This window comes from Delphinapterus leucas, chromosome 2, assembly GCF_059928025.1.
Source record: "Delphinapterus leucas isolate spDelLeu-1000000601 "Yukka" chromosome 2, BTC_Dleu_Yukka2, whole genome shotgun sequence".
Taxonomy (NCBI): Eukaryota; Metazoa; Chordata; class Mammalia; order Artiodactyla; family Monodontidae; genus Delphinapterus; species Delphinapterus leucas.
The window spans coordinates 12,829,558-12,855,137 of record NC_143130.1 but is presented as its reverse complement, the minus strand read 5'-3'; the positions used below and the strand labels follow the sequence as shown (position 1 = coordinate 12,855,137).

The 25,580-nt window shown below is 43.9% G+C and overlaps 1 protein-coding gene across 3 annotated transcripts in view; it reads right to left on the bottom strand.

Annotated features, from left to right (window-relative positions):
- Nucleotides 1–25,580, bottom strand: part of PIP4K2A (phosphatidylinositol-5-phosphate 4-kinase type 2 alpha) — a 177,021-nt gene that overhangs the window by 61,330 nt on the left and 90,111 nt on the right. For all 3 annotated transcript variants that reach the window (XM_022580483.3, XM_022580484.3, XM_089906422.1), the window contains exons 2-3: nucleotides 11,991–12,088; nucleotides 10,676–10,772 (exon numbers count right to left, since the gene is read on the bottom strand). In XM_022580483.3, coding sequence (XP_022436191.1) covers nucleotides 10,676–10,772; nucleotides 11,991–12,088 — 195 coding nt within the window. The remainder of the gene's footprint in view (nucleotides 1–10,675; nucleotides 10,773–11,990; nucleotides 12,089–25,580) is intronic.

Here is a 25,580-nt window from a genome sequence, read left to right as displayed (position 1 = left end):
ACGTATGGATTTACAAACTAAAGGGCTAGAAAGGCAGAGTCAAAAATGTACAAACTCCTTAGCACAGATGCTATCTCCTTCCAAATTCTTTGCCTTTCCCTTCAGTTTCAGACATTGATAATTATTTATTACAGATTTTGTATAAGGCCATAGGCCCTCCCATAATGGCCTGGCATATAAAACTTTACACATTCTCATCTTGATTCTGCCTTAACTCAATTTTTCAATAATCACATAAGTAGTCCCAACCCACAATATCTACTTCCAATGTGTGGAAGAATTTTTTTAAGGCTCATTGTTTTCCAATAACCAGTGAAATTAGGAACAATCACACTGTGTCAAAATTCAGAATGTACCTTTTATAATCACTATGAATATAAAAATTTATGAATCAGATTTAATGAAAGCCTTAGACAAACAGACAATCAGAAGAGTGAATGCAATTTTACACAAAATGTGTGATCCTGGGAATGACTCTAAGGCCTGGAAAAATCCATACTCATTTTATTTCCACAACATTCCTATGTGATAGAAAGAGCCAGGCGCATTTTTCCACTTGAAGATAATAAAACTGGGGTACAGTGGAACCAAGTGACATGCCTAAGGCTCCCGCCTAAAAGCTTCCTCTGAGGTAACAAAAAGGGGCAATTTACAAAGACAAGGCTAAACTTTTGCCATTAATTAATACCATAATCACTGACTTTTTGTAACCTTTGACATGAGATAGAAGTGAGTGTGTGTTGGTAAGGGCAGTACCGAGTAAGGCAGGGTGCTGGTCTGGGACCTAGAACATTCTCTCCACTCACTGACCCTTGCATACGGCATTCAGCATCTTTGAGCCTCAGTTCCCGGGACTATAAAGTGACAGAGGATAAGCCCAGGGGAGGGGGCAGGCTGAACTAGGTCTCTCCCTCAGACCTCCTATGACTCTAAAAAATGTATTTCCTCGAAGATATGGCTCTAGGAAGTGCAGGACAGCACAGGCCTCAGAAGGTGATTTGATGTTTTCCAGCAGAAGTCCAGTCACAAGAGAGTCCAACCACCATCTGAGCAGGGGCATGATGATGGCTTAGGACATCTGGGCCAGGACTAAAGAGAGATGGCAATAGTTCTTAGAGCAGCATGGAAATAACACATCAGAGGTTCCAGATGTACTTGGACAATTTCAGCAAGAACGAGAGGACGAGCTAAGGGAAGGAGGTTGCGGACACACATGGAATGTAGTCAAAACAGCCTGCTATCTAGAAATTGAATATTGAAATTCCTCAGTGTCCCTTGTTGTGTCACAAAGGAAGAGTGAACCATAGCCTCATACAGGATGCCTGGGCAAGTCTGGGAGGCCAGGAGGAGAAAGGCCTGAGAGAAACAGAGCTGGGGAGTGACCTCTAGAAGCCCCAGAGGGTCCCCTTATGTGTAAATAAACGTCATAATCAAAGAGCATGACAGGTGGAGGCAACCCTGGAGATTATTCCAAACCACCCAATTTACAGATGAGAAAACAGAGGCCCAGAGGGCAGAAACCACTTGCTTTGAGACCTGAGTGGGACGGCATCCGTGGAAGGCCTTGCAGAGGTCTCCACCCCCTGACTGGTCTTCTGAAATATCCTAATAGACCTACCCTAGTCTAGAAGCCATCAGAAGAGCAAACATTCTAAGCCCACGATGTACACACTCTTCAGAGGGTTCTGAACATCAAAACTATCTCTTTGTGTTACATTTAGTTTATTCGTACTCTTAGTTTATTCATGTTCTCTCAGGTTCATATTGTCATAAGCAGAGGTCTGATGACCTTTCAAGTTCCAAACAGCCCTGATATTGAAGCTAGAAGACAGGATAAGCATCACACACGGGTGCTCTACGTTAAGGCTGTGTGACTTTGGGCAAGTTATTTAAGCTCCTTGTGCCTCAGTTTCCGTACTAGTAGAAAGGTAATAATGATGAGAAGAATCATCACGAAAAGTTTGCCTGGGGGTTAAATTAGATAAGACAGAGTTTCGATAATAGTGCCTGGAACAGTAGCACTCCTTAATGGTAGCTATTATTATAAATAGCAAATTTCAACCTGGAAGACATTTAGAGGTGCAGATCAACATTAGCAAACTACTCTGTAAGTTGGTGAGTCAAAAATGAAGGACTTACGGAATGGGTTCTTCCTGTTGGCTGCACAGCGTGGCATGCGGGGTCTTAGTTCCCCAACAAGGGAACGAACCCGTGCCCCCTGCAGTGGAAGCGTGGAGTCTTAACCACTGGACCGCCAGGGAAGTCCCTTCAGTTGGCTCTTCAGTCCACCCTGGCCAAGCCTCTGGTTCGTACCCAGTGAAAATCAAGAACCACATTCTCGCCACTCGCATACTCTCCATTTCACAGCTTACTTTCCACAGCCCTCAATAAGAACCACTTGCAGTTTGAAAAAGAATTTAAAACATTTTACACAAGGAAGTTTCAAGTCAAAAATTCCAGCCCCACTAGGTCTCCCTTCTATCCGTGGCCCCTGTTCAGCTCCCAGCATCCTCTCCAGCCAAAGGGCAGGAGGGATGGCAGAGAGTGGGCCAGTTCTTTAAAGGATGGAGAAAGCACGGGGGAGGTAGCCCGGAGAGCTGGGGTGACCCCTTCCCGAGGAGGGGAGGAAAGCAGGCCGGCTGAAGATGCCAACGGACTTGAAGGCACAGGGGAGGGAACGTCAGGGAGCCTGACGGCCAGGCCTCTAGTGACCTTGAGGTGGCAGCAAGGGCAAGGAGGGTGAGCCGTGGCGGGCTGTGGGAGGGCTTGAGGGGAGAGAAGGTTTGGAAAAGCAACCTTGGGATACCGGTCTGGAAAGCCATTTGTGTAACGTACTGGGCTACCACAAAATCCACAATCCCGTTCGATGCAGAGCCTTAAAAGGCTTATTTAATTCAACACTGAAAATACAGACGTAATAGAAATCTGACATAGCGTCTGCCCACAACAGTCACTCCTTTACTACCTTTCTGTCCTTTTCAGGTTTTCGGGTCTCAGCATGTATGGCAAAAAGAGAAGCAGTGAGAAGTTGAGGGCAGTCAGACCCCCCCACTCCTTACTCTGTTATCTGGTTATCTGCAAGGAAAGACAGTCGGACTTAATGGTCTCTAGGTTTCCTTCTTGCTCTGCTAATGAGGATTCACTAATGTGTTACTGCTTTCAGTCTGTGGAGACTTAGCAAATGATTTGCTTTTAGTCTGGGGGGAATCTAATGATAAATGTACACAAACCGCAACAAACTTGCTTTTATTCATTGGCTACCCTTTTCTTCTATACGTTTGATAGTTGTATATTATAAACTATGTACTTCCTTAAATTCACTTGTTCTAAGTGGAAATACTACTAACCTAAGCCCCTACATCAAGAAAAAGGCAGCCAAAATCAATGGTGGAGGGGGAAAAAGTTCTCCTATTGAATATAAACTAATCTGAAACTCCAAACATTCTTCTTCCCTAATGGCTTTACTGAGATATAATTCACACACCAGACAATTTACCTATTTAAAGCATACAAATCAATGGTTTTTAGTACGGTTACAAAATTAAACAACCATTACCACAATGGATTTTAGAACATTTTCATCAACCTCAAAAAGAAACCCTATACCCATAAGCAGTCCCTCCCATTCTGCCTCCACCCCCCACCTAGGAAACCTCTCATCCACTTTCTGTCCTAGAGATCTGCCTGTCTGGACATTTCCTATTGCACAATCATCCAGCACACAGGCGGCTGTGATTGGTCCAAACATTCTTCCCCCGAGTCCCCGGAGCACACGCGTCACCCTGAGGGGTCCAGCTGTAGACCCTGGGCCATGTCTGGGCGAGCGAGGCGACATCACGGGTGCTCCCTGTTCAGTCCAGTGAGGTGGACGCGTGACGGCCAGCCCACGCTGCTTCTGAGAATGCTGCCAGGCTTGCTGGGGAGCTGGGGATACCATAAACCGCTGGACAGAAATTTAAGTTCTAGGGCTTCCCTGGTGGCGCAGTGGTTGAGAGTCCGCCTGCCAATGCAGGGGACACGGGTTCGTGCCCCGGTCTGGGAGGATCCCAAATGCCGCGGAGCGGCTGGTCCCGTGAGCCACGGCCGCTGAGCCTGCGCGTCCGGAGCCTGTGCTCCGCAACAGGAGAGGCCGCACCGGTGAGAGGCCCGCGTAGCGCAAAAAAAAAAAAAAAAAAAAAAAAATTAAAGTTCTAGGGCAAAGCTAGTAGATGCAGGGCACGTAAGAACAGGATGATTTAGTCCATTTTGCTGGACGATCTTGCCTCTGGATAAGTAAGCTCACTGTCCACTACTCCTGTTTTCCACAGCCAAGTACATCACAGATCTACAGAGCCAGGCTGGGACCTGGGACCCTCCGCTGCACTGCTTGCACCTGGACAAGCATCTCCTCCAGCAAGAGATACAAGGAAACTGTAAGGGACTAAAAACAACTGCACGCAGCTGGGGCAGATTGTGAACAAGATACAAAAAGACCAAAAACCCAACTGCCACTTCTGAGGTGTCGGGAGAAAAGCAGGGTCCTGCACACGATCCCTGCACCCAGCACCACCTGGGGGAGGGGCTGACCACCCTAAGCCCCCCTCCATCCCGCCCCCACCCTCACCCCGTTTAAAGGACCAGCTTGCCCACTCAGTGAGCGAGCATGGGCACCTGTTACGTGCTTTCGCTCCCTAGTGCTGCAGTACGAGTCCCAGTAAGGCCTTGCCTGAATTTCTCGTCTGGCCTCTTATCAATTTCTGTTGATTAAGGAGTCCAAGAACCCTGGTGGGTAGCATTACAACACCCCATCTCAAACCTCAAGAGCTGTGTTTGAATCTCTAGTGCCATGTCAGCCCTCAATGAGAAATAAAGGAAGATAATGAGAGATGAAACTCACTCTTGAATGGCCTTCCTACATTTATAATTGGAAATTTATTCTCCTTTCCCCAAAGAAAGGGATTAATGGTGCTCGCCTCCAAGCCTCTAAAAGTCTGCATTGAAGATGTTTATTTCCACAGTGGGAGGTCCAGGATTACTGGGGCCTCCAGGGGGGTGGAGGAAATGTCAATTTAAGTAGCTCATCTTTGCCACCAATTTTTCTATACTTCTCATAAAAATGTCACGAACTATCAACATCAACCATTACGGTCCCCTATCCATTTTTTCAATACCCAAGCATTTTGAACATTTAATACCCTTGAACTACTCATATAGTCTTACAGACATTTGGGTTTTTTATTTTTCCATTTTGATATGAGTTTGTATTTCTGCTAAAAATAATGTATGAAAGTTTTTCCATTTAGTCAACAGGAAGGCCATGTACAATCAATTCTGCCATGCTCAAATGTGTAAAAGCCAGCACCTTACAAAGGAGACACGGCAGTATCATGTACAGGAACCTGAGTGACAGTCAGTGACCTATTGGCCGTGACTTAATAACAGATTCAGAAATGTGACAGCTGGGAGGGTCTCAGAGAGCATGGAGTCCTTCTCCCTCATTTCACAGATGAGAAAACTGAGACCTACCAGGGCTAAGCGACCAGATTAAGTCACAGTATCGGTCACTGAAGATCCAAGACACAAACCAGCTTCTCAACTCGCAGGAAAATGTTCTTTCTCCCAGCTCGGGCTACCTGTTTCATGGACCTGACACCTGCCCTGCTCACAACTCAGGACTATGATTACACGCCTCAAATCGCACGGCCCAGGAGCCGGGAGCCACAGCCTGGACGAGGCTGCTTTCTGGGTTTGCGTTTGACGGATCTGAGCGAGCAGATGGTCCTCTGACCTCATCAGGGAGGGAAAGACCAACGTGCTAACATCATCATCAAGGATTTATTAAAAGCCCACTGTGTTTAAAGCCCTGTGTTACGCTCTTGGGGAATTTCAAAGAAAGTCTGAGCTGTGATCCCAGGCGTGGAATGGCTTTCATTGCAGAGGGGGGCAGAACACTGTGCAATTGAACACTTATTAATAATGAAACAACTTACCAGAAAAGAAGGAAACAGATATGAACGGTAATGACCAGCAGAGAAAGGAGAAAAGTTGCAGGAACGTCACTGAGCGCCGTGAGATCGCCTTTACAAAGATCAGGTTGGTACTTGACTCAGATTAAAATACCAGAGGCCTGTGTCCGAGGCTCCTGATAAGCAAACAGGCAGCATCTGCCCTAGACAGGAGCTCCCTGGCAGGGATGATTGTCAGCGCTCGGCTGAAAACGATGAGACTTAACCCAACGTGGGTTCAGGAACGGAAAACGCAGGCCAACAGCAAGGCTGAGCTGTCAGGTGGGGTCAGTTTGTGGTGGGGCAGTAATTGGTTCAACGCTTGAGAAACAGCAGAAAAAGCACGTGAAAAAAATCTGAGGATGCTGATGGGCTGGGAGCGAGTTTTTCCAAAAGTCCGTCAGGAGAGATGTCCAATCTGAGGGGTGCCCTTTGGCTTCCAGCCCAGGTGGAGTTCCTGTCCGCTATTCATCGTGAGAATTTTATTTTTAAACTTGAAACAAGAACATCAAAAGTTTAAAACGTTAGCTTTTTTTTTTTTTTTGCGGTACGCGGGCCTCTCACCGTTGTGGCCTCTCCCACTGCGGAGCACAGGCTCCGGACGTGCAGGCTCAGCGGCCATGGCTCACGGGCCCAGCCGCTCCGCGGCATGTGGGATCTTCCCGGACCGGGGCACGAACCCATGTCCCCTGCATCGGCAGGCGGACTCTCAACCACTGCGCCACCAGGGAAGCCCTAAAACGTTAGCTTTTAAAATTAATTATTTTAAAATTAGAATCCTCTGTTACCAATACAAAGAAGAAAATGCATCAAATGTGAATAACAAGCGATTCTAATTCGGAAGATGCGGCAGGGGAAAAGCAAACCTAGTATTATCCTCCACAAAGAACCAGAGGGCTCAGTTTCTATTATATGGTGTATTTAGGTTTAACTGCATCATCGCCATCCTGTATAACTTTTTGGTTTCTGGTGGGTAATCCTTCCTGCAGCTCAGAAACTTCAACCGAAGCCTCTAGTTGACTTCCCAGGCCTGTCATAAGAGGTTCTGATACTATGAGAGACTGGAAAGAGGGATGCAGGTTTTCTTAAAGAACATTAAAAATCAAGATGCCTGGGTTTCTGTAAATCTCATTAGCATCTAATACAGAATCTGTCATGTAATAGTTAAAAAAAAATTCCTTCATCCTTTCTCCTCTTCTGCATTCCCTATAATGTCTATCACAGAGCCTTACACACAGTAGGTGCAAATAAACACACACTGAGTTGATAATCGTGCGTGAAATCATCCACCTATGGGGAGCAGAGCTTAAAGCGGCAGAGGAGATGGAAGAACAGAACTGTAGCAACCGTAACAGCGAGGCCTCTGGGGGAGCATTCAACTTGAAAGACATCTTAAAAGAACGGTCATGGGGAGTCACATTGTCCCAACAATGATCAGAACACAGTTCACCTCTGTGCACATTACAAATCAATGAAGTGATTTTAAGAAGCCCTAATAAGTTGGAGAAAATTTTGAATCTGAAAGCACTGAGCATACATGCATACACATACGCACACAGGTTTACATATGTATGTTCAGTGACACTGTTGTTAATAATGAGTATTCTAGAACTGTTGCTTGAATTTATCTTTAACAGCAAGAAAAAGAAGTTGTTTTTAAAAGACATTTTCAAGAAATCAAAACCAGAGGAAAGATACAAGTGTTTACGGAGACAGCAGGGATGTTTCTCAGTTCCTTTCAAGAAGTTTAAGTTGGCTGACAGAGGTCAATTAAGTTGGCTAATTACTATGTTCTACTTTGATCAGATGGATCGATACTGACTTTTTTCAGGCGCAGCAAAACTGCATTCACACACGCAAGGCAGGTGGCGAACATTTATCCATTTGATATAACATGAAGGTTTGAATACTAAATGAACCGCACGGTGGAACTCCTTTTCGCCACAGAGATTTAAAAGTCATTTGTCCAATAAGCAAGCGCTTCCGAAAATTAAACAGAGCAAGGCAAGGGGAACAGTGAGGGGCCTGGGCCCCTTGAGCCATCCGGTGCCTCCAAAGAGGATGAGACGCCGGGTCATTGATCCCACTTTTTAAATCAGATTGAGAAAGAGGGTTCAGTTTGGCACTAGGTGTCAACTGATACCTGTTACCTGTTCTGGCCACAGTCAATGAAGTGTCCGGGCAGTGGTGAGCCGAAGAGCCGAGGCCACAGCCCCGCCGGCCCCCGCAAGCGCACTGCACTCCGCCTCCCTGGCTTGCGGCGCGCAGGCACCCAGACGCACCAAGCCGGAGCCACTGTTGGCACAACTTCCTCCGTTTTCCAAACCAAGTAGCCAACAAGGTGGGCTAAGCCCCATGTGTATGATCTTATCTTCCGTTTAAACTCAGGGGCCCTGCCCCAGCTGAAAAAATTTTAAGAGGTACAAACATTGGGAAAGGAACTTAGAAATGGGGCCAGTACAATCGGCCCTTCGTATCCGCAGATTCCGCATCCGCAGATTCCAACTGCAATTTGATCTGCAGTTGGTGGAATCTGTGGGTGCAGAGGGACTGTGTATGTCTGGTTTACTAAAGTTACTGTAAACACCCACTTTTTTATTTTTAAATAGAAATACAGTTGCCAAAGAGAAAGCAGCAATCTAAATGCCAAAAGCACCAGGCATGGCTGAGGGAAGGAGCGGTGTTCAAATGATTAATTACACTCACACCGGTTCTCCCTTGTACTGATCTCTCACGCTAAGAGCTTAACAGACTTGCCAATCAGTTCCGTGTGAATCATCCTCCACTCGCCTAATTTGCCTTCAAAGTTTGTATCAGCAATTTGCACTTACTTAAATATCAACTTACATGGTTTTGTTTTTAGGGGGAAAAAGAGAGGGAAACCCCGTTCCTGTCTTAGTATTTCAGCAACTAAGGATCTAATAGATCCATTTGGGATCTCATTTAACAGGGCTGGTTCTCAGAAGAAATATAAGGACTTCACTGTGGTAATGAATTGAGGAATTTAACAAGATCCTGTAGCACAGGCCCTGAAAGTCAGTTTCTGTGAAACGCCAGTATAGCTATTTTATTTTTAAAAATTAAAATAAGAAAAAAAAGGAGGGGCACAAAGGAAGATACACACTTGAATGTAGCAGCAGAGTCAGAGGAGATTTTCTTAGGATGTCAAAGTTATCAACTGTTCATTCTTTTCAAAGCATACTATTTTCACACGGCCTCTTGAAATGTAATAACAGTTCTTACATAATGTAGAATTATTCCTTTTTATTTTATACAAGGCTTTTTTACAATTCCAAAATTTATTCTTTAAAGGTGACTTGGCTTTTGCAGCAGTAAATTCAAGTCCAAGTGTGATCGAAGTTCTTTCTCTCTTACACATGAAGCCCACACCTGAACACTGGCTCCATCGCAGTTTTTAAAAGCAAACCGAGCGCTCACATCCTCCCCACCCACTTCCCCTCAGCCCTCTCCGGGGCGCACCCGAGCCTCTGCTCAGAGCCTGGACCTCCGTGGAAACCTTGGCCAGGTCCACAGAGGAGGGAATGTCACTGGCAGCCTGGCCAGCGTTGCTTTTTCAAAATATGGCAGCTTCAAGGCTTCTCATGCCTGAGTGAGCCTGTGAGAGATTCTTGGAAACTTTCAACAATGGGGCAGGGCAGGGAGGCCCACAGATCTATAAGAAAGCATGCTAGCTAAGCTTGATTTGCCTTAGGGGCCTGTTCTTTAAGGGAAAGTACAGGGTGAGCTGTGCCAGTATTCACCTTGTAAGGTCACCCGGGGCAGCAACAGGACACGTAATGCAAGATAAAAGGATTTCTGGTTTGGGGCAAACGAGAGAAAGTGTTTACCACATTTAAAATAAGTCAGTACTCTTACAGTAAAATAAACGGCCTGCCATAAAAGACCAGAAAGCAGCCCTTGTATCTCCTGACTTAGATTTCTGCTCTTAAAAAAATCCTTGGCTTCTACGAATCTGGCCAGCTCCGTGAAAATCAGGTAACTGATGCCTGGTCCAGGGATCAGCAGATCTGACAGCGATTTTAAAAGTTGAAATTGAGAACTGGGCAAACATGGGGAGAAAAGCAACAGGGCACATCTTTACATGGTGGGTCCCAAGAGCGGGAGACAGTGCTGCACAGAAGTGTCCCTGGGACTGGCGGGCTCCTGGTGGTGACAGTGGTGCCGCAGTCACTAGACTGCTGGGCACTGCAGGGTTCTAAGGGGGTCTCTTGACAAAATACCGCGGGGAGGGCCAGGGTGGGCCAATTCGGCAAATCAGCAAGAACGAAAACAAATTTCTAAGATTCCTAAGTGGCCTCTGCAAATAAAGGAAATGTGAATTCAACACACATACACAACCCTAGGGGCTGCCAACCCGTTTGAGGGCAGAAAATCAAAAGGAGGCTCTGTAGGGCAGAATACTTTCATCTGTAAGTGAGAATATTATATAAAACTCACAGGCTTGCTCCCTTCGCAAAGAATAATTTCTTTTGCAGACTACTGAAATCATATTGTACAGTGGTCCCTAACTGAAAGAACCCTTTATTTCAGAAAGAACACTGAAAAATTCTCATACAAAATGAAAATTACTCTTATCTAATTACTTGTCATGACAAAAATGTGAATCCCATTTTACAGCGCAAAAGGCACGATGAAACCCATGTGAAACGAATGTTACGAAAGCAACTCACCTGGAAATCCTGATCATCGATTCCAAACCTCTCCCGCAGGTTACGGAAAACCATCGGGCAGTATTCCTTAAACTTGAAGTGGCTCGGCATGTTTTCTCTGAAACAGGTTGTGGAATAAAGTTCAGACGTACAAACAGTGAACCAGACTTGAATCTGCCACCATCATGCTCTCCGGCAGCCAAAGAAGCACTTGGGGTTCCCGACCCACAGAAGGCACAGGTGGGTTTCAAGGGGCCAACCAGAACCCACAGTAGGATCCGGGGGACAGAAGGGACAGACACGCAGGGGAAACGGTGAAGGAAAAGCAAAGAGCTTGGCGAGGCCGGGAGGGGCAGCACAGAGAGCCACAAACAGGGCTCCCACACTGGTCCTGGGTTGCCTGCTGATGAAATCTTACAAAACAAGACTGACTCTCGCTCCTAGATCGACCTGTTTTATCTTTTATATAAATACCACATTCTATATTCACATAGAAAAGATCCCCTCAAAAGGTCAACCTTGAAAGGGCATTATGGGAATAATTAACACATCAGCTTCATATTAGAACAAGGGCCCCATTAAGGAGTTTCACAATTGATCTTCACATGGGAGGGATTTCTCTGGGGCTCATCCCACTCATTCAGGATTGCTGCCCCCTTTGTGTTCACACGCATACACACACACCCCGTGCCCCCACTGTGGTACTCCACACACTAAGTGATGGTAATTTGTGTATGTGTCCACTTTCAACCACCCGCCTGACTGTGAACCCCCGAGGGCAGGACTGTTTCTTATACATTGGTGTATGTCTGGGTCTCAATGGACTGCCTGCCACAGAAGGTGGTCCATAACGATGTCTAAAATGACATTCAAAAGAGGGAGAAATAGTCTCAATGCCCAACATGGCATCCAATTATGTCTTATAAAAATGCACCTTCATTCTTTATTGTTTTAGGAAGTAGTCATTTCTGTTCATAAAGGAATCATCAGGAGAGTTTTGTGTAAGAGCGGTTCATAGCTGCCAAAAAAAAAAAAAAGAATCCAAGCAATGTACAGCTTCAAACATTTAAATAGTAATGAGAACATCACCTTTAACATATAAGATATTCATAGAGAACAATATGCCGTATGCAAAAAGACATTACCCAAGAGGGCCTGCTGTTGCGTTTCTGAAAATGACAGATGGTTATGTTTATCACAGGATAAACTTTATCAGCAAAACTTCACTCTCACCCATTGAAAAATAATGTGATTATAGAAATTCACAAAAATTCAAATTCGAATTCACACTCCTGGCAGCCACGTAAGTTGTACAAAAGGCTGTGCTTCTACTTACTTGTTAAAAAGGTGATTGTCCACCTTTATCTTTGAATAGGCTTTGAAGTCATCTGGCATCAACATAACAGGGATTTGAACATGGCTCAGTTCATTGATCTAGAAAAATATAAAATAAATGGCACAGGTTGTAAGTATCTAGGTGGGAAGTGCTTGACTTAAACATGTAATTTACCAAGAAAACCTCGTGGATGCTTGTACTTCCTGGCCCACATTCCTCCCTGTTCCTGCCCCGAATCGTCTCTTCTGACGCCTTCCCCGCTCTTTTCATCAGCCGTCACCACTGCCCCCAAGCACACATCGGCTGCAACTCCCCGGCTCAGCCCTGTCTGCCGCTGGCCCCCCGGATGGCAGGGGCAAGGGAGGGGTTCTGGAGGGTGAACCCTCAGGGCCAGCTGTCCCTGCTTCTCCCTGTCCACCCTCCCACTGCCCCTCCAAGCCTTGGCCCAGAGCTCCTTTGATCCCATGTCCAGGTCAATTTCCCTCTGTAAAGAAAATATTCTCTCAAACAAAAAATCCAAAAACACAACAACAACAACAAAAAAACCCAAAAAAAACAAAAAAAGTATTCTCTGAGAAAGAGGGCTTTTTAATTTCTGATATAAATATTTGTTGAATTAATCAATAAGACTGTTTCTTTACACTTTGGGGTACTAAAAAGGAACACTGCCATTCATGTGGTCTTTACCTTTCTTGTGGGAACTAATTTAAAAATAAGTATTGGGATAGGGCATGAATTTACCAGAAGAGGAACCTTCATGAAGGAAAGGAAGGAAGCATATGGCCCTGCAATTGGATGAGAGGGAGATGGGTTGGCCGGGGGTCAAGACAAAGACACATCTTTATGTGGTTACAGAGAACAAAAGGTTAAATCCATTTCGGTTTACATTCCAGTGAATGGCAGGGACAGGGACGGCTTTTGACACCTGACTTTGAAAAAGTTGAACCTTCTCTTGGTTAATTATTTTTGCATTTAGCTCCCAAGTGATAACTCCCTGGTTGCTAGTAATAAAAACCACTTTAAAGGTTTATACGTCCAGTAAATGTGAGATACTGGGAAGGGTTCTCAGTTACAAAAACAAACCAAGTGAGTTTCTTGATGGAGCAGAGTTGTTAACCCACTGCTGGGTTCACAGAAAGCAGAAGGAAATGTTCAAGACCTTCCTTCCCCTAAAGTGAGTTTAATCATCCATAGGGCATGTGGTGAGCATCAGGTAAGTGTGAAAGGAGGGGTTTCTCTGAAGATAGATGCCAATTTCACACTTTGGGTCAAAGCGTAACTGCGGAGCTCAACCCAAGACTTCAACGTTAAACTAGGACCCCTGAAGGAAGTGAAAGTGGTCCCAAAACCCAGTGGAAGTAAATGTAAAGGGTGCCTGGAAGAAAACACCCTTAACACAGACCTCCAGGATTCCCACAGATTAAGTCCAACCAAATATGAGTTCACAAAGACAACAAGAGTGGAGTCAACAGCAACAAAGACTGATGTTATTTTCAAGGCTTCAGCTAGTAGGACAATCAGATACAGAATAGAAAATAAAAACTGTGAATAAAACGGATGAAGATAGTAAGAGATGGACTAGCAAAAATGAGTAAACTATGAGACTTTCAAAATGACCAATCAGACTTGAAAAAGAATCAAATAAAAATTTTACAAAATGGAAACTATAACTGTTGACTTGAAAACAAAACAAAAAGCCTCTGACCTAGTATTTACGCAGCAGATTGGATAACTGGTATACCAGAGGGTAGATCTGAGAAAACTACCTAGAATACCACAGACAGAAAGAATGGAAACGTAATATATGAGAGAATGGTTAAGATGGGGAGTGGAGTGGGTTTAAATGGAACCTTAGAGGAAGAGAGTAATACAGAATATGGGGAAGACATAATATTTGAAGATGTAATGGTTGAGAATTTTTCATGACTGTGAGAGTTATAAATCTGTAGATGCATAATACCTAATGTACACAGAAGAAATCCACACCTAGAGACACTGCAGCTAAACTAAAGGATACCAAGAACCAAGAGAAGAAAAGTGGTCAGAGAGAAAAGACAAAACACAACAAAGAAATGACTATCAGACTGACAGCTTACTTCCCAACAGCAAAACTGGAAGCCCACAGACAGTAGAATGATATCCTCAGAGTGGAAGATTACTGTCAACATAAAATTGTATACTGTGGTATAATAAGAAATATATTTTGATCATTGTCCGGGTTCCTGGCACAAATCTAAAACCCTTGCAACTTCCTAAGTGACAGGAGTATCTTTTGTCGTTCACCAGAAGCCCTTTCGGGGCATACCTGAATTCATGCTAATGAGGTGACTTTGGTTTAGACCCCTAGATGGCCTCAGGATGGGGCTGGTCACCAGAAAGACCAAGTGACTGGACGGTTGGAACTTTCAGCCCTACCCACTGACCTCAGGGAAGGGGAAGGGAGATGCTGGAGATGAAGTTCTATGTAAACTTTTGAACAATAAGAGTTGGAGAGCTTCTGGGTTGGTGAACACATCCATATGCCAGGAGGGTGGTGCACCCCAGTTCCATGGGGACAGAAGCTCCTGCACTCGGGACCTATGTAGCTCTGCATCGGTATCCTTTATAATATCTTTTATAATAAACTGGTAAACATATATAAATGTTTTTCAGAGTTCTGTGAGCCGCTTAGCAAAATAATGGAACTGGAGGAGGGGCTGTGGGAACCTCTGATTTACAGCCAGTTGCTCAGAAGCACACAGAACAACCTGGGTTTGTGAGTGGTAACTGAAGTCGGGGAAGGGGCAGTCCTGTGGGACTGGGCTAATAACCTGTGGGGTCTGATTCGATCTCAAGGAAGACAGTGTCAGAACTGACTTACTGCTTCAGGATATTGGAAAAAAACACATGTGGGACAAACCCATTAAAACTATCTTTCAATATATTGGAAGATTGGGATTGACATATACACACTACTATATATAAAATAGATAACTAGGGGCTTCCCTGGTGGCGCAGTGGTTGAGAGTCCACCTGCCGATGCAGGGGACACGGGTTCGTGCCCCGGTCTGGGAAGATCCCACATGCCGCGGAGTGGCTGGGCCCGTGAGCCATGGCCGCTGAGCCTGCGCGTCCGGAGCCTGTGCTCCGCAACGGGAGAGGCCACAACAGTGAGAAGCCCGCATACCGCAAAAACAAACAAACAAACAAACAAAAATTAGATAACTAATAAGGACCTACTGTATTGCACAGGGAACTCTACTCAGTACTCTGTAAGGGCCTATATGGGGAAAGAATCTTAAAAAGAGTAGATGTATGTATATGTATAACAGATTCACTTTGCTGTACACCTGAAACTAACATAACATTGTAAATCAACTATATTCCAATAAAAATTTAAAAAAAAAACTATGTTTCAAAAAAATGAGAGCAAAATAAAGGCTTTTAACTGAGAACTTATCTATAACACACCTCCCTAGAGGAACTTACAAGCTTTAGAAGCACATTATTTAGACTCTATTAAAGATATACTTCAGAAAGAAGGTAAACATTGTGGGTGGAAGGTCTGAGATAACAAAAAGAATTAGTAAGTAAATAAACTGGTAAATATGAGGACAAATATAAGTAAACATCATCTATATAAAGTAATAATGCCCAATTTATGAGATTAAAAAGGACAGAAATACACACTGAATAGCAACAGGGTATAAGTTGGAAAGTAGATAGCCACAGTTATAATGCTCATGGTATTGTTCAGGAGGAGAGGTAAGATATTAACTGCAGACTTTAAGTACTATGCTACAATTTCAAGGGCAAACATTAAAAGAATAAGAAACACAGTAGATAACTTCCAAACTAGTAGAAGGCGAAAAACAGAATAAGAAAACAAAACTCAATTAAAAAAAAAAGAAACATGGGGCTTCCCTAGTGGCGCAGTGGTTAAGAATCCACCTGCCAGTGCAGGGGACACAGGTTCAAGCCCTGGTCCGGGAAGATCCCACATGCCGTGGAGCAACTCAGCCCGTTCACCACAATTACTGAGCTTGCACTCTAGAGCCCGCGAGCCACAACTACTGAGCCCATGTGCCACAACTACTAAAGCCTGCGCACCTAGAGCCCATGCTCCACAACAAGAGAAGTCGCTGCAGTGAGAGGCCCACACACCGCAACACAGAGTAGCCCCTGCTCGCTGCAACTAGAGAAAGCCTGTGCACAGCAACGAAGACCCAGCACAGCCAAAAATAAATAATAAATAAATTTTAAAAATAAAAAAAGAAATGCAAGCAAGAGAAAAAAAATTTGCACAACAAAAGTGGGACAAATAGAAAGTGATATAAATAAATCTGGATATATACATAATCACAATAGGCATAAATAGGCTAGCAGTTAAACATAAAGACTGTCATAATGAATTAAAAACTATAAGGTATGTGCATGAGACACACCTAAAACATAAGAACTCAAATACATCAAAAGCTAAGGGACAGAAAAAATATATTAAATAGTACTAAAAATTACTGAAAAGCTAGCCTACTTTTATTAGTATCAAATAAACTAATAACTTTAAGACAAAAGCATTACTAAGGATAAAGAAGGTCTGTGCACAATGATAAAAGGTTCAATTAGCCAGGAAGATAGGATTCATATTTTATAAGCACCTAATTAGCCTGAAAGTATAGAGCAAAAATTGTTAGGACCTCAGGGAAAACGGGCGATCCATCATTATAGAGGAACATTTGAATGTGCTTTTATTGACAGTTTAAACAGACACAAAATTAAGAAAGATACAGATTTTTAAACAACATATTGAAGTCAATATGTTGCATACCTATTATATTATGGCCAAGTATTCTTCCAGATGATTGGGATACACTGTGGAACAAAACAGATTAAGATGCCTGCCCTCTGGAGCTTCTGTTTTAGTGGGAAGAGCCAGGAGATAAAACAATAAACTTAGTAAATTACTGTGTTAGAAGTAAATTATCTACTATGTTAAAAGGCTATAGAAAAAGGGAAAAGAGCAGGACAAAAGAGCTAGGGAGCACCCATCAGGGCACAGGTGAGAGTCACTGAAGTATTTAAAATAGGGTGGATTCAAGTAGGCCAGAGTTTGGAGGAGATGAGATTTAACATTGCAGTGCAAAGGCCCTGGGGTAGGGACATGCCTGGTATGCTTGGGACAAGGAGACCAGTGTGGCCGGAGCAGGTTATGTGAGGGCAGAAACAGTAAGAGCTGAGATCAGCGGTAAAGGCAATGGGTTCCTATAGGGCCTTCCGGGTCACTAGAAAGACTCCCTTTTACTCTGAGAGATAAGGGAGCTCTTGCAGCTTCTGGGTGATAAAGAGAATGATATCAGTGAACTTAGGCCTTAGAAAGATGACGGGGTGGTGGGCACAAGCATAGAAATAGGGAGACCAGTTACACGCAAGTGTAGTAATAGCCTGTTTGTTTTGTTTTTTGGGTTTCTTTTGGCCGCGCCTCGTGGCCTGTGGGATCTTAGTTCCCTGACCAGGGATTGAACCCACACCCCCTGCAGTGGAAGCACGGAGTCTTAACTGCTGGACCTCCGGGAAGTCCCGTGATACCCTGTTTTGACCAGGACGACAGCAGTGTAGTTAGAGACAGGGAGTCAGATTGTGGATATTTTCGGAAAGTAGAGACATGATTTCCTGGAGCTCTGAGCGGGGGTGTCAGAACGACAGAAGCTCAGGCCCACTCACAGGCTTTGGTCTGAACAATTAGAAGATGGAGCTGCCATCGACCGAGATGGGGGAGACTTCTCACCGTGTTTCTCTTTACGCTTTTTGATTTTTGAATCATGTTAAAGAATTGACTGGTCTAAAAATTTAATACTTCTTTAAAAACCCTATGACAAAAAAACATATATGCAAACTATCAGCTACAGTTATAAAATATATATTCATACAATATTTACTACTTATAATAATTAGTACAGAATTATATTATGTTGAGCACTGCACAGATTTTCAGACTGGATACCACCACCCTCATTTCTGGATCCACGTTGACTTTCGTGTGGTATTTGCTTTTTTTCATATAACCGTTGAGATTCCAGCTTCCTAAAGATTATCACTGTGCTACAGGAAGTAGTACAAAGTTGAAATTGTGAACTCCCTCAAACCAGCAGTTTGCATGGTGTCTCACAGATGTAGAGAGCGCCCTGTTTCCCTTGGAATTTTAAAATCTCCCTCCGTACTCCTTGTGAATTTGCTGCAGTGGCCCACGGCACTGTTTGGGGACCACAGCTATAAACAGCAGCCAATGTTTAAAAGAGCAAATGACATAATCTAATTATAGAATAAGATAATCAGAATAATCCCCTAAATGCACTGTACTGGATTATAACATATAACCACTTTATATTCACCTCAAACGACCTTCATTACAATCACCAGTTAATCCTCAGCCCGTATAAACTGATGATCTCTATAACCTTCCCAAGCAAATAGCTTTCTTGGGATAACGCTATATCAACTGCATTTGTGCAAAGCCAAATTACAATTCTGTTCCTATCAAATTATGGCAATAACTTAATCAGACATCACTTTTAGCCCATTCTATACTATATTGTTAAAATCTCCTCTGTGTTATGGCCCATAAAAATGTATGAAACTTCCACTAGGCTGATTTAAAATCATATAATCTCTCCCATTCAGTTTACTCATGTATCTTATAATATTAACTAATTCTCAGAGTATATTTGTAAAAAATTAAAATCTATATCTCTTTATGCTAGCACTGGAATATCAAAGTTTGGAAAAAAAAGAGAGAGAGAGAGAGAGAATGAGACCTGGAAACCAAGACTTGTGACAAGCACAGTTAGAATGAAGCTGGATGGCAATTAAATCCATTTCTCAATATCATATGGAAATAGAAGAGAATAAATAAAAACAAAGGAAATTTACAGGGTGATAAGGAAAAGTGAAGGAGCAGACAACTTCATGTTGCTTTCACCAAATTATACAGAAGAAAGTTGGAGAGAACACAATAAGTGATTCCTGTCACATCTCTGCTTCCAGTGATTTCTGAGAAAGCAAAACCCCACCTGGCAGCAGGAACATGGAAATCCATCCATTCCACTCTTGTGCTGCTGAGATCTGTGTTGGTAACAGTATCTTCCTTAGAAAGCCAGCAGGGAAAGAGGAACTTTGGAGATCCTGCTCTGAAAAATGTTTTGTTCTAAAAACATGAAAACCTTCCAGCCCAAATGGAATGTGTGATCTGTGAATTTCCCTCATCGATATGTGTTCCATACCCATCCTTGTTATGTGAGCATCCGCTCTGTTGGGCGCCGTGCAGAGACCAGCGTTCACCCAGTCCACAGTCCAGAGGGGCCCACATGTTGGTTGAAGAAGTTCACAAATGTAAAGTTCCAACAATGACAAGTGTCAGGAGGAAGGAGGTCATCGGGCTGTGAGCAAGCGGGACGGAGGCGTGGCCCAGGGCGGGGATGGAGGTGAAGGAGGGGCCAGCCTGGAGCACGAGGGGGAGGGGACAGGGGTTCCAGGAAGCAGGGTCGCAGGTGCAAAGGCCCTGCGGTGGGGTTGTGTGTGGGGTACAGTTAACTGGAGAGACGGCAGCTTAATGTGTTAGGAGTGCAGGAGTCCAGGCGCACGAGACGGGATGGCGCTGAACCGCCTAAAAGGGCTGTAAGAGGCCACAGGAGCGCTCCGAGAGAGGACGGACGGGGCGGAGGGGAACGGAGAAGGTTCTGGCGATACAGCACGGGTCTAAACACGGGCTTGTGGGACAGGACAGCGTACTGCATCTTTCGAGAGAGCGCACTTCAAGGGAAGAGTCCAGTTTTGAACGTGAAATTTGATGTGCTCTTGATACACCTTATGTGTGTCAGGCAGGCAGGTGGATTTGTGGCTCTGACATTCCCAGGGGAGGCGAGGAGTGGGGTGGGAGGGAGGAAAACAGGCACGTTGTGTGTAAGACACAGGTTACCCACGGGGGCGGCGAAGGCGAACAGGAAGAACTGCCTGCAAGGGAGGGAGTGAAAGCAGGGTCAGCTCGTGGGCAGCAAGGAGCGAGCGAGTCGAGAACAGAAGGGGACGAGCAGTGGCGAATGCTTCTGAGAAGCGGAGCGGGACGGTGATTGTAACATGGCAGCTGGAAGCGTTTGGGGCCCTTGGGCTGGGGGCTCTGATGGAGGACAGCCAAGGAACCAGGCTGGGGAACGCTGAGGAGAGCAGGGGGAGGTGGGAGAAGGCAGACCCGGATCTGGCTAGGTTTTCAGAAGTCTGGAAGAAGAGAGAGGCGGAGGGGTGAGGGATGGAGGAAGGGGCTGAGTCTAATGACGGGATATTCCTTCTTGGGGAGGTGTGGGCTCCGGACTCCCAGCCTGCCTGAAGGGAATGGCTTTGGGGAGGCAGTCAGTCCCTCCATCAAGAAGAGGGAAAGGGGACAGGGGCTGTGCAGCGTGGCAGAACCTGCCCCAGGGGAGACGGGGTTCCCTCCACGGGCTCCTCTTTTCTCTGGGAAGGAGAGCCATGACGACCTGCTGAGGGTGAGAGGCAGGCCGAGCGGTGCGGGGGCTTAGAGAGAACACAGAGAAGCTGAAAAAGTGATTGCAGGATGTGGGAGAACAAGTCTGAAGAGAGAAATGTGGCTGGGCTTTGGGGCAGAGCTGGGAGTCCGTTCGTGGTGATGGTTAGTGTACAGGGCATCAGACGAACCCGTGCAGTGGCATTCCCCAGAGCCGGGCCGCAGGAAGAAGCTGCTGATAGAGGATGATTGGGCTTCTTCGGGTCTGAGGTTTTTGCTAGTTGGGTGTGCCAGAAAGATGACACAAAGTGTCACGGAGAGAGCAATGGAATTAATTCTAGGATAATCACTCAGAAATGGAAAGTCAGTACAAAACACTCATCCCTGACCACAAAGAGTTTCCCACTGTAGTTGATGGGGCAGCACATACACAGTGTGAAGGACAAAGCAGCAGAGAAGGAAAGCTGGAGTCCAGACAGTAAGTGTCCCAGGAACTCAGGGCAGGGACCTGTGACAGGTGTGCGGAAGGGCTTCTGGGAGGGAGTGAAGCCCGATGTGGCTCCTGAAGGATGGAGAGACGTGACTAGTGTTTCATTCAACTACATTTCGACAAGTTCCATCTTCACAAACCAAGAGTTCCCCAGGAAGGAGGGCATTGGCCCTCGTTACTTGACAAGAAAAGAGATGAGAAATCAAAGCCAATTGTGATGAAATTAAAAGAGACCCTTAGCAAAGGAGAGATTTTCATGAGTTCCTGCCTAATCTTTTACAAGCACGCCAAGTTAATAGCTCTGTATCTTTCTGGTGTTTGCACTGTGTAATGCTTTTAATACCTGTTGATTCTGTTGTGCTCTTTTGTGTATTAAATATTTTTCATTTCGCCAAATAAATAAATAAAATAACGGAGACCCATAGCGATCCCCCAGTCTAATGCTAATGTCTCACTGTGCAGATTACAGCACCCCCCGGTACAGCCGTGCCTTTATAATCGAGGAGGAGCTTGCCACTGAGTTGTACTAGACAGCTACTGCATCAGCATTTCTTCCACAATGCCTTGCCTTCACAATGCCTTCACGTTTCCTTTGGGTTTCTCTCCATGCGCCAGCCACCGCCCCATCCTCTCCCCACACCCCTTGGTCAGGTGAATAGCTAGATTTAATGATTTGCACACAAACACTTCACAAACCACAGGCTCTACCACTTAAAAGAACCTCTTAAGTAGTGAACAATATTTTTCAATAGTGTATCCGTGCGCCCCCTTTTTTTCCTATAAGCACATTTTATTTTTTTATATATAGGGCTCACCAGTCATTCATAAGTTTTACCAAAATATTAACTACAGCGCTGCCTGATCATTGAAAGGCCTGGATAATTCTCTCCTGTAGCCTATTACTTTGACATCACACAAACTAAAATATATCCTTGTCTCTAATTCACATTAATGAACTGGTGCAGATAATGACAATGAGCTATCATCTTGAATAAGGCTGAGTTGATTTTATTTGTTAACTTCTATCTTCCACATAGGGCAATGGGCTGTGAACTTTCAGACTTTAGGACAAAATTCTTGGGCTTCAAAGTCTTCAGTCTGGGAAAATTTTAATTTATTAGTTTGGCATTCTACCTAGCTCAACCATTCTATTGCTATATGGCCTACCTCGAAACTGGTGGCACAACTAATAATGGTTTATTATCATTAGCTTACATCAGTTTTTTTATTTTTATTTTTTTTGCGGCACGCGGGCCTCTCACCGTTGCGGCCTCTCCCGTTGCGGAGCACAGGCCCTGGACGCGCAGGCTCAGCGGCCATGGCTCACGGGCCCAGCCGCTCCGCGGCATGTGGGATCTTCCCAGACCAGGGCACGAACCCGTGTCCCCTGCATCGGCAGGCGGACTCTTAACCACTGCGCCACCAGGGAAGCCCTTTACATCAGTATTTTAACAAAGCATTTATACTTTTCTTCCTGTCTTTATAGATATTCTCTACATACAGGAAACACACACACATATATAGTTTCATTTATATATGCTACATAATATTCATGAAAGAAAACAAAAAGATTTGTGTTAACCATTACTATTTCGAAGGAAAAAATAACACCCCACAGGAATAAGCATGCATCATGAAGTCCAAATAGTTTTTAATTTATGGAGATAAAAGTGCTTTTGGAGTTTACTTGTTAAACTTTTATTTGGTTAGTTAAATAATAAACTGGAAGCACTAGTTCTATTATGAAGGCAACATTTAAAGTTCCTTCAGGTTGCAAATATTTAATAAACTCTCACAACAAAGGTGCAATACCACTTTATACTTAATAGTTGTCAAACCACTTGGGCAAATAGTTTTTCATTTTCTATTTGTGTTGACAGTCACATTCAGAGTCCTATAAAGCTCATGATTGTATATTGTAGATACTCCCACACAGAGAAGCTGTAGGCTTCTCCCCGGTGCCCTGGGAAGGGCCTCTTGTTCCTGTTTATACCGTGTCAGTCCAACAGACTGATGTGGACCAGCCCAGACTTTCCGCTGAGCCACTGGGCATCAGAGTGGACAGTGCCGGAGCCCAACATAAGACATTAAATAAAGAAGCTTTGTTGTAAACGTCAACAGACACAAGGGCAAAGTGGAGGGTGGGAGGGTGAGGAAAAGGTTTAGTACAAAGTGCCCAAGTGTTCCTGATTGTATTACAATTCTAGAGTTGGGGGAGAGTGTGTAGAGGGGAAGATATTGTTGACATGGAGGATGGTAGAGAGAGGAGGGTGGGGGGAGCTGGTGAGGTCTAGGCTCCCCTTGGCCTTGACTCACATTAATACTTGGCATTAACCTTGCTGCTCATACCACGTGGACACCTGCCAAGCATCACATTCAACACTCTAGACACCGTATCTCATCTGATCTTTAACCAAATGGAGTAGGTACTATTATTATTATCTCCATTTTCCAGATGAGAAAGTTGAGGCTTAGTAAGATTAGGTAAACTAGTCCAGCCTAAACCTTCCTCAGTCAGGCAACTCACATGAGTTACCTCAAATATGCAAGTCAGAGAGCACGGCTGGCTGACCCTAAGATCCTTTGGAGATCCTGACAGCCTCTGGAGCAAGAGTCACAGCAACGTCAGAAACCGTCCACCTGAAATTCAAGTCTTCATCATGTTAAAAACTTCTAAAGGAGTCCTTTCCTTTTTTTTCTTTAAGGAGTAATTAAACAGATGTTCAGAATAAATGATTAAATGCATGTTTAATTGAATATGCGCCATAACCTACAATGACATCAGCTGTGATTTTAATAAGTGCAATCTAAATTTGCAAAGACCTGTATCACTGAGAAGTTTTCATTTCTCTGACATCCCTTGTCTTTTCAAAAAAAGGGAAAATACTGTAAATTAACTATATTTCAATAAAAAACAAAAGATACACAAAAAGGAGAAAATAAATATTCCTTAAAGTTTCATTAAATCCTAATGAATCATAAATAGTATCCTTAAAGGATACGAAATTGATTTCCAAAGCGATTATTCATTAAAGCAAATTGCTGAGTTTTCCCTTATGAAAAGTATGATTAACACATGGTACAGTAAAACTCATGTGACTTACTTTTCCTTTTATAATACTATATGACCCAACTCACAAAAGGTATCTTGATCGCTCTCTTCAGCAAAACATTCAAACTTCTATCCCACTCAAGTCTCCTCCAATGCTGCAAAACAAGACTTTTGTTTATTTGTTTTGTGTATTAAATCTGCTGATTGCAAGGGGTGTCATTCCTGCAGAGGTAACACTGAATTCACACTGGCAAGAAAACCGAGTTTGCGGTTAAGCTGCAAACCTGGGAATGATAAACAACTACTGGACAAGGAACAAATAAGTGAGACCCAGCTGGTAATGGTTCTGAAGTGAAGGCATACAGACGTGTCCTCACATAGCCATTTCACACTGAGACATATAAAAAAATCAACTTCACTAATTTACATGATTTTTTTCAGTCAAAACCATGTTTATAAATCGTGAGGCATTATTAATGACACTTCATTAATTCAGATATATGCGCCCTAGATACTATGTTCCCAGACGAATGCAGAATTGTATTGGTTTTCATTCAGCCAAGTTTACACGAAAAGGACTGAAAAAAAAAAAAAAGAAAAGGAAATCTCTCACACGTAGTAGACACTGAGATATTTAATCTGATTATAATAGACAATTCACTACAAGTTATGCCACATTCAGGTGAAACAGGAGGCATCCAGCACGTCAAGCCGTGGGGTATGGTGCTGGGTATGGAAGCTGGTACACGGGCACTGGTGGGGGGAGCACGTCCCAGATTGGAGCAAGTCGGACATGGCAGGAGTGGGAATTATCTTAAAAGGCCTATTTATTCCTCCTCAAAATCTCAAGACACAGATTGAACCAGGCTTATTTTATCTCCTAAACATTTCCTACCACTTAAACATGAATGCATATTTTAAAACACAACTTGATGATAATAATAAAGAGGGTAGACTGAACAATGAGAAAACGGAACAACATAACCACGAAGGATTCAAGATCAGTAAGGACCCACTGGGAAAAAGAACTATAATGTGTAACTTGACGCGACTGTAATTTTGGATACTATTTTAACTTTAATTAGTTTCTTAGGGAAATCAATAAATATGTCATACCAGATCCCCTAGACTTTACAAGTTTTGCAATTGCGTCTAGCTTCTACAAAAGAATCCTGACTTCACAATTTTAAAAAAAGGGATACAAATTCACCATTCATGTTAAAACAAAAAAATCTCTTTTCCCCCCTCCGTATTCCTTCATATCAGTGTCTGAAAATAGATACTTTCCACTTACTGGGCTCATCCTAAAAAAAACCCCACAAAATTCCTTTGTGACTCTATGGTTGATAAGCATAGAAGGATTCCTCCCACCCAATAATTTACTCTGAACATTTCTGCCCCAGGGTTCATTGGCTTTAGGAAGTGAATGAGTCGAAAACTAAAATTACTACTACCAAGAGATGATCATAGTTGAGGGTGTTCCAAGAGCGATTGGAACAAATCACAGCTGGATGGTCTAATGCTTTGGTCCCTGTTCCACAAACAGCAGGGGTCGTT